Source organism: Amblyomma mixtum, chromosome 1 (assembly GCF_055824585.1).
Source record: "Amblyomma mixtum isolate Tamu chromosome 1, ASM5582458v1, whole genome shotgun sequence".
Lineage (NCBI taxonomy): Eukaryota > Metazoa > Arthropoda > Arachnida > Ixodida > Ixodidae > Amblyomma > Amblyomma mixtum.
In genome coordinates this window covers 153,108,350-153,120,862 of record NC_143012.1, presented here as the reverse complement: position 1 = coordinate 153,120,862, position 12,513 = coordinate 153,108,350, and the positions used below count along the sequence as shown (strand labels likewise).

Here is a 12,513-nt window from a genome sequence, read left to right as displayed (position 1 = left end):
GAGCAGTGGCAGTACACAACAGTCTGTGAGCTTAATTTTGACTAGTATTAGAGCAGCTTTAACGAAGTTCCTTTATATTATTCATGTAGTATATGAAATTAAGAAGCACTTTGCATTTCCCAAGCAGGCGCGGGCAATTTCTTCCCTATATCAAACCTGCTTGTCATGTGTCAACTAGTTCAGCACTGTACGGACTCACGCCCGCTCACGGCGCTTAAAATAACCTGCGGGCTTCAGGTGCGTCACAACAATATACATAATGCCACACTGCTGGCACTCTGCCGGCGCCACCTGGTGGCCGAACCTTGGCTCCCAGCGCGTGGCCGAGCGTCGTCTTTGTTCTGCATGAGCTCGGCGGTTCGGCGGGTTACGTCCTAGGAAACGCTGTGCTTCCCGCTTTTCTGCTGCGTTTGTCGGTGACATTTGCAGGAGCCGTGCTGGGTACCATCCCTAGTACGCTCACCCCGACGACAGCCGTGACGCTTCTCCCCGACCCGCGAACGCCACACCCGTCCACAAAACGAGCCGTCGCCTGCGAGGGCTGCAACCCGAGTTTGAGCCACTGACAAGGCCTGTGAGAGCTATGACGTCCACCACTGGCAGCCAGACAGGTCAGTACTCCGGCAGTGCCCCGCCGTGCGTCCTTCTCGCACCTCGGCCGCCACCATCTTTCCACGGCGACTGGTTCGAGGATGTAGAAGACTGGTTGGCCAGTTTTGACCATGTGGCCACATTCAACCAGTGGGACGACGAGCGGAAGCTGCTGAATGTATATTTCGCACTGCTCGACTCGGCGAAAACGAGGTTTGAGAACCGCTAGGCGTCCTTTTCGAACTCGGCAGCTTTTCGCCGTGAGTTGCTCGCCACATTCAGCTCGAGCCAACGGAAGGAAAACGCTGAAATTGCCCTTCGCTCCAGGTCACAGCAGTCCAACGAGAGCGTAGCCATGTTTATAGAGGACATGACACGCCTCTTCAATCGGGCCGACCCTACCATGCCCGAAGCTACAAAGGTGCGGCACCTTATGCGTGGGGTGAAGGAGCAGCTGTTTGCTGGCTTCATGCGCGACCCTCCGCTAACCGTCGCCGCCTTCGCCGAGGAAGCTACGAGCATGGAACGTTCGTTGCTGGAACGGAGCGCCCAATACGGCCGTGAGGCAAATGTAGCGGCCACTCAATACTTCGCGCCCTTGCCAGGCCCCGGGGATGAGGCACTGCGAGAGCTTCTACGGAGCATTGTCCGCGAAGAACTGCGACACCTCCGCATGGATGCTCTGTCGGCAAGCATACCTTCTACAGGGTTCAACATTATGTACAGCGCGAAAAACTAAGACAGGCGAAGAAACACGCAAACAAACAAGCGCAGTTTGCGTGTTTCTTCGCCTGTCTTAGTTTTTCGCGCTGTACATAATGTTGAACCTTCACCAACTCGCCCAGTTTTCTGCTCTACTTCTACAGGGGACGTCATCCGTGACGAAATCCAGCGAGCGGTGCAGCCACCACCAGCACTACTACCGGAGCCACACGTCATGTCCTACAGCGATGCCCTGCGCCGACCTGCCCCCATGGCGCAAGAGTTTCGTCCCGTTGCCGGACCTCAACCATCCCACCGTTACCTGCGCCCCGTCGAGCAGCAGCAGAACCTGCGCCCTCCTATCAGCAAAGCACACGTGTGGCGCACGCCCAACGATCGCCCGCTCTGCTACCACTGCGGGGAGCCTGGCCATATTCTGCGGCATTGCCCGTACCGGTGTATGGGTTTGAGAGGATTCCCGCCCGACGCGCCTCGACCTCGCTATGGTGAAAGACCGCAGGACATCGACGAGTACCTCGCCGCTCACATGCTGCCCCCGGCCTCGCAGCAGCGCCAATCGCGATCGCCATACCCGAGGCGCTTTGCTTCGCCCAGTCGGCCCTCAACCTCTGGTCAGTTCAGACACACGTCCCCTCGCCGGGAAAAATGAAGACGGCGTCCTCCGGCGGTGACCCGACGACGACCTCACCGACTTCACCCCTCCGACGACCTCACCGACGTGCTGCGAACGATTGCTTCATCTGAAATTTTTGTACCCGTCGACAGTTATCAAGTGACCGCACTCGTCGATACCGGCGCTGATGTTTCTGTGATGAGCAGTCAACTTATTGAATTTAAGGCACGTAACAAGCCTGATAACAGTGAAATTAAGCTTACATTCAAAAATAGCGTAATTGAGCGTGTTTCGTCCTACAAATTTTTAGGCATAATCTTTGTAGAACACTTGAGTTGGACCCTGCATATTAATAAGATGCATGCCAGCATATCAAAGTCATTATGTGTATTATATAAACTTCGAGACCTTGTTCCGAAATGGCTGAAGTGGCAATTATATTATACCCTAATTCAATCACATCTTCATTATTGTTTACTTGTTTGGGGATCTACAACGAAAACTAACCTCACGAGGCTGATAACATTACAGAAAAGAGCAATACGATATGTCTAAAACCTTGCATACAATGATCATACAGGTTTGTACTTCTCTAAGAATTCCATTCTAAAAGTGAATGAATTATTTCATTTGAAACTGCTTTCTTATGTGTTTAACGATTTCAAACATCATCCCACTAAATATGTTCAATTAAATTCTAGTAGTGACGCGCCTTATAAATTATGACACGTCAGTTACAGAGTACCATTCGTAAGGACTAACTATGGAACCGACATGCTTTCATATTTAATTCCCAGTCTTCTAAATAAACATACACAGGTCATAGAAATTATTCAGAAATCTGTTTCCCAAAAATCTTTCAAGATAAATGCTAAAGCTTACCTCCTTTCTCGCCCGAATGATTAAAGGGTTGTTCGCGCAGAAATTCTTGATGTCCCTGTTTTTCCGTCAACTCAACTCTGTGAATTCTCGTGTTTTTCTTGTTGTGATGTGCCTTATAAATATTCAGTTTAATTATGTCATTGCAAAAGTATGCACCTTCCTCCTACTTTTACCTTGTATAATTATGTGTTGTTTTTTGTAATGAGAATGTATGAAGTTCTTGCTTCTTTTGCCGCTTGTCCTGAGCATTGTGTCGGGTGCTTGGGCCCCGTCAGGCAGAGTGCATCTGCCTTTTGCCCCTGTATCCGAGACCTTGTTGTCTGAAATAAAGATCTATCTAACTCGCCACGACTCTCCGTAAGGTTCTGACGCCTTGGTGTGGACCCGTGATTCGCACCGCCAGTGGCCACGTAGTGACGCCGATTGGCGCCTGCACCTGCCGCATCCAGATCCGAGGTCTTACTTTCACTGGCTCCTTCGCCGTCTTACGTGACGGTTCTAAAGACCTCATTCTGGGCATGGATTTTCTTCAAGAGTATGGTGCGGTCATCGACCTGCAGGAACTCATGGTATCTTTTTCCGCCCAGCGAGCCATTGACACCCACAGCGAGCCCTGCAGAGTAATGTTGCGCCTATGTGACGACCATGTAACGATCCCTCCGCGAGCCAGCAAGTTCGTCAAAGTCGAGTGTAATGGCAGCACCGGCACCCTTGGCATCGCTGAAGCGAACATGTCGCTGCTACTCGCTCGGCAAGTATGTGTAGCTCGAGGCCTAGTAGACCTTACCAACGGTCGCACCGACAACTTAGTTACGAACTTTACCCGTGAGCCGCAACATCTCACGAAAACAGAGGTCGTCGCTTATTTTGACATGCTCCGAGAGTGTACCAGGCAGTGCTCTTTGTCCACGACGTCAGACCACGACGAGGCGACAGCTACAGCCATCTCGACCGACGTCAACCCTCACCTCTTGGCCAGTCAGAAACGCTGCGTAGAAAACCTCATCTATTCCTTCCGCGATTGTATTGCATCAATCTCCAAGGTGCGACAGGCGCCTCTATATTGTTACGCAGAAGCGGGTATAGCGGGGGAGGGAGCGCCCGCACGAGGCCCCCAGACATTAAAAATCGTATTTCATCTGCCATCATGTCGTTCTTTGCCTTGGCTTGCTGTCTGGTAAAAATATAATATGCCGCAGGCGGGAACCGAACCATACGCATATGGTTCATATGCATATGTCATACGCCATACGGATATGGCATATGGATACGGTGGCCGCAGCTGGCAAAGGACAGGGATAATTGGAGACACATGGGAGAGGCCTTTGCCCTGCAATAGGCGTAGTAAGGTTGATGATAATGATTTCTTCTTCGTGGGTGGGATCTCTGTCACTAATTGTCCTAGCTGGATGAATTTCTTTACCACTTCCGATACTTCGCTTGCTAACCGATACTGTTCTCTTCCGAGACCGTAGAGCATAAGTTTGGTGTTTTCGATAAGAAATTTTTGTTCCGCCATTTTGCACTGATTGTTTAGAGTACAACTGATGCACTCGAATTCCTTCTCTCAGTTACTTAGTAGGGCAATGCAATCAGGAAATCCTGGGTTGAGGTGTGCTTATTTAACTGTACCCTTTGTACAGCTTTTGTGACATCATTCCCGATGGGTAGTTTGTTGCGCCATTCCACATCGCTTCTGAAGAAATGTGCATTTTATCATAGTAAATAGTAATGTGCATACCGTATGCGGTCGTGTTTCGAGCACTAGGCAACTCACCAATGATAGAAAGTGTACTTTACCGGCGCGCCGGTAGAACGCTCTAGACGGTTGTGTCGACGGCTGTGCAAGTGTCTTCCCTGGTGTTATTATTCTTGGTACGCAGTGCAATTCAAGCCTTTCACAGTACGTTTCCTTTGACACAGCATAAGGGTAGCTTTTTAAGGCGAAATCCTGTAATGCCCCATCGTTGTAAGCAGGAGCTGTCGACAGAAATGTCACGCTTTTCAATTGGTCGAAACGGTCGTGAGATCACAGTGCGCGAATTTCAAAGGGGCCGATTGTACTTTAGTACTTCAGCTACTAACCATGCAACCAATTAAAGGGATCGTATAGTGATGCTCCAAGTAAGTTTGACTGACTTTAGATAATTGTTTACTTAACTAATTAGTCTAATTAACCTTTCTAGTCAGACAAGATAAATAAAACTGAGTATGAAATTGGCCGAGCTTGGGAATCGAACCCCGGTCTCCGGAGTGGGAGTCTAGCACGCTACCACTCCGCCATGCCAGCACGATGGTTTGGAATGAACAAAGGTGCGTCTAGTGAATACGGTGCCTTCGTTCACTCCCATCTTCCGCCTTTCCCGTTACGGCGAGGTGTCCACCGAGATATGAGAGACAGATACATTTCCTTTCCTCAAAAACCAATTTACCGACGAGCAAGCCGTACTTGTCCGCGTTTCAGATTGGTCCAAATTGTCGTGATGTCACCGCGCGCGAATTTTGACGGGTGTCGGATACGGACCCCGCACACCGTTACCTCATATGGGCCCCTGCTCATCAGGGGTTGGCAGGAAACGAGGCAGCAGACGCAGCCGCCCGCGCGCTCTCTCACCGGGCTGTTTTCTCCTCCCCGTCCGATCAGGAACCCGATTTTAATCCGGTCTATACATTCAAAGATATTACAACATATCAAAATTGTCATCGCCTTTACCCTAGCCCATGTAAAGGCCTGAAGAAGGCGGATGAGCGGCTCCTTCTCCGCCTTCTCACCAATACATTGCTGTGCCCGGCAGCGCTAAAACATTTTGACCCCTCCTTTAGCGGCAGCTGCCCACACTGTAGTGCAGTGTCTTCTGACACTTATCACATGGTGTGGGCCTGCCCCTCCAACCCCGCTATTCCCCCCATCCCCAACCCAACCCGGGAGGACTGGGAGGCGACCCTGCTCGGCTGCCACGACTTACAGGCCCAACAAGCCTTAGTCGGGCGCGCCCGGGCGGCGGCAACCGCCACTGGGGTCCCATACTAGGGACCTCCACCTAGTGTTTGTAAGGATCGGTCCCTTACGGGCTGATCCAAACATACCTCCTGCTCATTCGTAATCAATGTTTTCACCACCACCACCACCACCACCGAAATATGTGAGACAGTTACTGCGGAACTTCCTTTCCTCAAATACAATTTTCGACTAGTGTCTACTGAGATATGTGAGACAGTTAATGCGTAATTTCCTTTCCTCAAATACAATTTTCATTTTCTTCATTACGGCCCCTCTTTCTTCTTCCACTCACACTTCCTCCCCTCCTGTACGGTGCGGCTCAGGTGTCTACCGAGATGACAGAGAATTACAGCCCCATTTCCTTTCCTCAAAAAAGCGTTGCGTTGAAAAGGGCAACGCATCGCGCCGAACGGGTGGTGGCGTTCCTTGGACTCCGTGGCAGCGCTACAACACGCTATCGCGTTCCACACCTAAAGGCGAAGCTTAAGCGTCATTAATTGGTAGTTAATTAATGCACTAACAAAATGTGCAGTGAACAATCGCGTAGAAGAATGCAGAACTCAGGATTTCGCCTTTCACCACTTTAGCCGCTAAAGTTCCTCGTAACTTTTTCATGCTTCCAGTGCGCTCGAGGTCACAAGCTACTGCGTATACAGGGTGGGAAGATCTTCTAGCCCAATACCTCAACAGCCGAAGAAATCAGCACCGACTCGATCATCGCCCACCGGTTTTCTCCTCTCCGTTTAGGCTTCCGTAACTCCCTCTTTTAGTTAGTTATTTATATGGGGTTTTATGGCGCATAAGCAACTATGGCTATCATGCGCCAAACACAAGGTTAGATGATATTTTGTTTAGTGTATAGAGGTTACATTATAATAGATTTAAAACATTGGCTTTCTTTAAAAACTTGCAAACAAGTGAAAACTCGACAAGTGTTTGCTCGCCTAAAAGCAATGTGGGATGAAATGGAATGTGTTCATTGTAACATACAGTAAAAAACTTTTTCCTAAGTTCTTCGAGATGGGAACAAGAAAGTAAAATGTGATTAACTGTGAGCTCCTCGCCACACGTTTCACATACAGGTTTGTCTTTTTTTGTTAATAAGAAGCTATGGGTGATGTGTGTGTGACCTATGCGTAAACGACATAAAATTACTTCGATAAAACGCTCTTTATGGCGACATGATTTCCATTCTTTTAAAATGGGATTTACAGTATGCAGCTTGTTGTTTCCTTCATTTTCCCAGGAAGCTTGCCATTTGGCCCTTAGTTTGCTATGCACTAACTTCATGTAATCCCTAGGAGGCAAATTCACATGTTTTATCTCCATGGTTCTGGCTTGCGCAGCACACATGTCGGCTCTCTCATTATCCCTAATGCCAACCTGACTGGGAACCCAGCAGAATTTTATACCATATTTTTGTGTTGTGACATTTACTATATTGTGTATGATGCTTCCTATCAGTGGCTCCGTGGCATTTTTGGAGTTTAATGCTGTAAGGACGCTCAGTGAATCTGTATAAATGATGCTGTTTTTGATCTTTTCATTTGTTATTTTCTGTACCGCAACACATATGGCATAACACTCAGCGGTGAAAACTGTAGCACATGAGGGGAGTCGTACTGCATTTTTATTTTTTCCTTGAATTACTGCGCTTCCTACATGAGCATGAGTTTTTGACCCATCAGTATAAAATGCAGTATAATTTCTGTATTTTTCTTGTAGTGCTACATATTCTTGTATTATATGGTCATATGGTGTACAGGTTTTCCTTAGGCGTGTTAGTGTGGCGTCACACACTATGGGGAGAGTGTACCACGGTGGTAGCGCTTCGTGTCTTGGGGCAATATTTTTAATTTCGTTTAGTATGTTCAGAGCATGGCATTTTTCTTCGAAGCGCAAGAGCAACGGCTTAATCGCGTGAGGCTTGTTGAAGAGTATTCGGGATGGGCATTTCGTCAGAATTGGGTAACAGAGATGTTTGGGCTGAGAAAGGATTTTGAGGATGTATGTACAGGTTAGTGCAGTTCTTCGATCTTCTAAGGAAGGTTCATTAGTTTCCACATACAGACTTGCTATTGGTGAAGTTCTGTAAGCACCGGAACACAAACTTAAACCAAGATTGTGGATAGGATCCAGTAGTTTTATGTAGGATGGTCTTGCTGAGCCATATACTATGGACCCATAGTCTAACTTAGAGCGAACCAGAGAACGATATATATGTAATAGACATGCCCTATCAGACCCCCAGCGTTTTCTTGATAGTAGTTTCAGTACATTGGGGGCCTGGGAAGCTTTTTTCTTTAAGCAGTTTATATGTGGAGAGAAAGTGAGCTTTTTATCGAAAGTTACCCCTAGAAATTTATGCTCTTGTTTGACAGGTAATGGTGTTTGGTTTAGATATAGTGTGGGGTCGGCCTGTAGGCCTCGTCTCAAAGAGAACAGAACCGCTACTGTTTTCTGAGGAGAAAATCTAAATCCGTTTCTATCTGGCCAGGTAGCCAGTTTATTTATTGTTATTTGTATCTGTCGCTCACAAGTAGGTATGCTGGAAGACGTGCATGCTATTTGGAGGTCGTCTACGTAAACTGAGTACATTATGGATTTCGGGAATACTTTTCCTATGGAGTTCATTTTGATGACAAATAAGGCCATGCTGAGGATGCACCCTTGGGGTACACCAGTTTCTTGGATAAAAGTCTCGGAGAAGGTTGCGCCTAGGCGGACTCTCAACGTGCGATTGGCCAGGAAGTCGCTCAAACAGCTCAGCATCCTGGCGCGGATACCTAGGTCCGCTAGGTCACGGACGATACCGAACCTCCACGTGGTATCGTAAGCCTTCTCCAGGTCGAAGACGACCCCGATACAGTGTTGGTTGTGGATGAACGCTTCCCGGACTGTGTTCTCAAAGCGTACAAGGTGATCGGTTGTGGAACATGTCTTTTTAAACCCGCATTGCTGTATATCTAAAAGTTGCCGACACTGAAGTATTAAGGTTAGTCTGATGTTTAGGATGCTTTCGAATGATTTTGCTACGCAGTTAGTGAGTGCTATTGGCCTGTAACTGGTCGGACTAGTTGGTGGTTTGCCAGGTTTTAGGAAGGGTACTATGATTTTTCTTTCCATGCATGGGGGATTTCTCCACTCATCCATATTTTATTGAAAAATTTTAGGAGAGCATCTATGGCAGTCTCAGAGAGGTGAGCAAGCATGGCATAATGTATATTGTCTGGGCCTGGTGCTGTCTTTTTACTGGATGTTAATACTGCGTTTAGTTCCTGCATTGTAATAAGCTGATTGTAGTCTTCATGTATGCATGTCCCGAAGGGAAGTTTTTGTTTTTCTACTATTGTTTTGTGCTTTTGAAATGTGTGTGTGTAGTTGGATGAGCTATAAACTGTAGAGAAATGCTCGCCCAATATGTTGGCCTGCTCTTCTAATGTTGTTTGAGTACAGGGTGTTGTTAGCATTGGAAATGTGAATGGAGTAAAATTTCCTGTGAATTTCCGCACCTGCTCCCACATTTTCTTTGATGATATTGAGCTGTTTATCGAAGATATGTACTGTTGCCATGATGCTCTTTCTGCGTTGTGTCTAATGTATCGTGCTTTGGCTCTAGCCCTTTTGAAGGTGAGCAGGTTCCCTGCAGTGGGATATCTGCGAAAGTTGCCCCAGGCCTTGTTTTGCTGCTTTTTAGCTAATGTGCATTCATTTGTCCACCAAACTTTATGTGTTTTTCGTGCAATTTCAGATGTTTGTGGGATTGCTTCTATTGCTGCAGATGTTAAGCATGTAGAAAATTTTTCATTTATTTCTTCTATCATAAGGGTTTCGGCATATTCTTTTTCCCATGTGGCCTTCGTTCTGAAAAGGTGCATTTTCCATCGCCGTCGCTTCGTAGGGAGGATGGATGTAGCTGCTGAAAGTGGGGCCTGAGGGCCTCCGGCGAAGATCGCGTGGTCTTCCCGCGAAATTTTCAGCCCTGTGGACTGTGTCCTTGACTTCTGTGGTGGGGACTTAGTTGTTGACCCCAGGTCCTTCGGATCGACCTGTGGGCCGACAGAAACCGAAGGCGGCGGCGATCCCCGCGTCACCGCTTCGGAGTATGTCCCTTTCTGTTGGAAAGAGACGCGTTTTTTTGCCTCAAGATAGGACAGGTTTTCTGTGGTGTTCAAAGTTATGATTTGTTTTTCTGTTTTCCAGACTGGGCACGACCTGGAGTACGCGCCATGTGCGCCGTTGCAGTTGATGTATTTTGGTGTACGTTCGCATCTTTCCTCTGTATGTGCGTCTTCTGCGCATGTGACACAAGTGGGTTTACCTCGGCAAGCCAACATGCTGTGTCCAAAGCGCTGGCACTTGAAATATCGTCTCGGATTTGGTATGTATGGGAGGACTTTACAATGGAGGTATGCGGCGTGTATGGAATCAGGCAGAGTTGTGCTATTGAAAGTTAGGACAATGTGTTTTGTCTTGATTTCTGCATTGTTTCTCCGGATGGTTATTCGTCGGGCTGCTATTACTCCTTGTTCAGCTAGTTCTTCTTCAATTTCAGCATCGGTACTCTGCAGGAGTTCAAATTCGGATATGACGCCCTTTGAGTGGTTGAGTGTGCGGTGCGGGGTTACCTGTACACTCATTTCTCCAAGATTCTGTAATGACATCAGTTTGGTGCTCTGTTCTTTTGTGTTTATTTCTACAAGAAGATCTGCGGTTCACTGCTTTTTTGCTTTGTAGTTTTGCCTACACAGTTCTTTAGAGTGTTGGCGATCACAAATGCAGACAAGTTTGCTACAGGTTCATCTGTATTTGAGTGAACCATGAAAAACTTCGGAAACGTTTCTGGTTTCTGTGGCATCAATTTTTTCGCGTCGGTGCGACCCCTTTTTGGGGCCGATCAGATTTTTTTGCAAATTTTTCCATACGGCATGTACTGACTAAGGGTTCCTCATACTCTGTCGCCTCTGATTCATCCTTATACACAGAGGAAGATCCCGGGACTCCCCGCCTGGTAGACAAACGAGGTGCCCATCGGCCGAGGATTGACCGCTTCCTCGACCGCCACCGTTCAAGGTTTCTTCCCTCCACTTCTCAGCCTATCGCCACGGTACGAATGACAGCTTCGGTATGGGGGCTAAGGGTCCATGGTGGCGCCAAGCACCAACACCTCGTTTCAAAAGGTGCCCCTGCGGGTGTAACTCCCTCTTTTGTTACCGCAGGAATTTTCATTTCTTTGGCGCCACTTCTGGTGTCGTAACATCAGGACTGTGTTGGCGGCTCTAGGTACCCTAATATACTTGCTATGCTAATTTTGGTGCTTTCCCTCTAATTGTTTCCCTCTCCTCTATCATCTAACGATATTTTTTCAGCTTGTTTATAGTGGTGCGTGTGTCATTATCACCCATGCCAAATTTCGTTTCCAGTTTTGAGGCATATACCCGTCCCCTTTGAAAATATAGCCCAAACAATTCTATCGCCGCTACACTTCACCGTGCCTAATACCTCCACGTTCTCCACAATGCGAGAGAGGGCACACATAATGAACTCTATTTTATGCATAGCGCTCCATTCAGCCTCTTCTCGGCACTCATTCTCGTTGTGCAGAAGGTGGTATTCGTAACTGTTGAATTATTTCGTTCTCTAATAGTTAATGGTTCTCTCCTGTTATACCATTCTTTGCTTATGCCAGCTCGCCTTCCTGCTTCTCTTCTACCTTTCCCTCGAAGTTGCTCATGAGACGTGTACTGCTGCTTTTATTCTTTATCACTTGAACCCCCGTACAAACAAAGGATATCTAGACGCCGAGACGCCTACAAGTGCCTAACGGGTCTCACCTCAGCGCTTTCCACGCAGCGGTGATGGGCAAGAGTGTAGTGGAGAAATACGGCCGCATATTCCCGGTACTCTTCGTTGTCTTCACCCATGTTGGGCGCACAGTTCTTGAGCGAGCGAAGGGCGAGTTTTCCTGGGGCGACCTCAGTCACCTCGGTCGCCACAAAACATAGCAGGTCGTTAAGCGCTGGCATATTCTTGGCGAGGTAACACGTCCTGTTTTCATTGGAGGTGCAGTGGGTGGGCAGCGCGAGTACACCTCCGCCTGATTCAGGCGTTCGCTCTGCCAGCAGAGCAGGAACCTTTGGTAGGCCACCGCCAGTGTACCTCCGTACCGCCTTCGGAACGGTGCGCAGGGCCATCGCGACCTGCGAGCAGACAGAGCAACGAGACACCAAGGTGCGTTTGCGGGACGCTACGAAACACACCCTGTCAACTCACAGACAATCCCTCCTCTGCTTCGACGCTGATATCAGCCGCGCATCTTCCTTCAGGGTGCATAATATACACTGATGCATCACACAACACTCCAGGGGGTTACCGCAGTTTACAGTCCCTCCTATCCTCATCTTAACTCCCGCGCTCCATATAGCGCGAATACTTGCTTCCCACTTGCCTTGGAGCTTCAAGCGATACACAATGACATTGCTTTCCTGCCACCCGTACCCAGTTTCGATATTGTTCTCATTTACACCGATTCCCTGGCCGCCCTTAAGCAGCTTAAGGCTGTCGGGCGCACGTTCCAAGTTACACAGTCCATTCACCAACTTTGCACAAAATGCCCAGGTCGTGTGCGTATACACTGGATTCGCGGCCATGCCCAGGATCCCCATAATATTCATGTGGATGAAATGACACACCTTGACACATT

At 48.0% G+C, this 12,513-nt stretch overlaps 1 protein-coding gene across 1 annotated transcript in view; it reads right to left on the bottom strand.

The window, feature by feature from the left end:
- The window catches only part of LOC149368010 (uncharacterized), a 70,171-nt gene extending 58,167 nt beyond the window's left edge, over window positions 1–12,004 (bottom strand). The window contains exon 1 of the mRNA XM_089569725.1: window positions 11,645–12,004. Coding sequence (XP_089425851.1) covers window positions 11,645–12,004 — 360 coding nt within the window. The remainder of the gene's footprint in view (window positions 1–11,644) is intronic.
- Window positions 12,005–12,513: the final 509 nt, after the last annotated feature.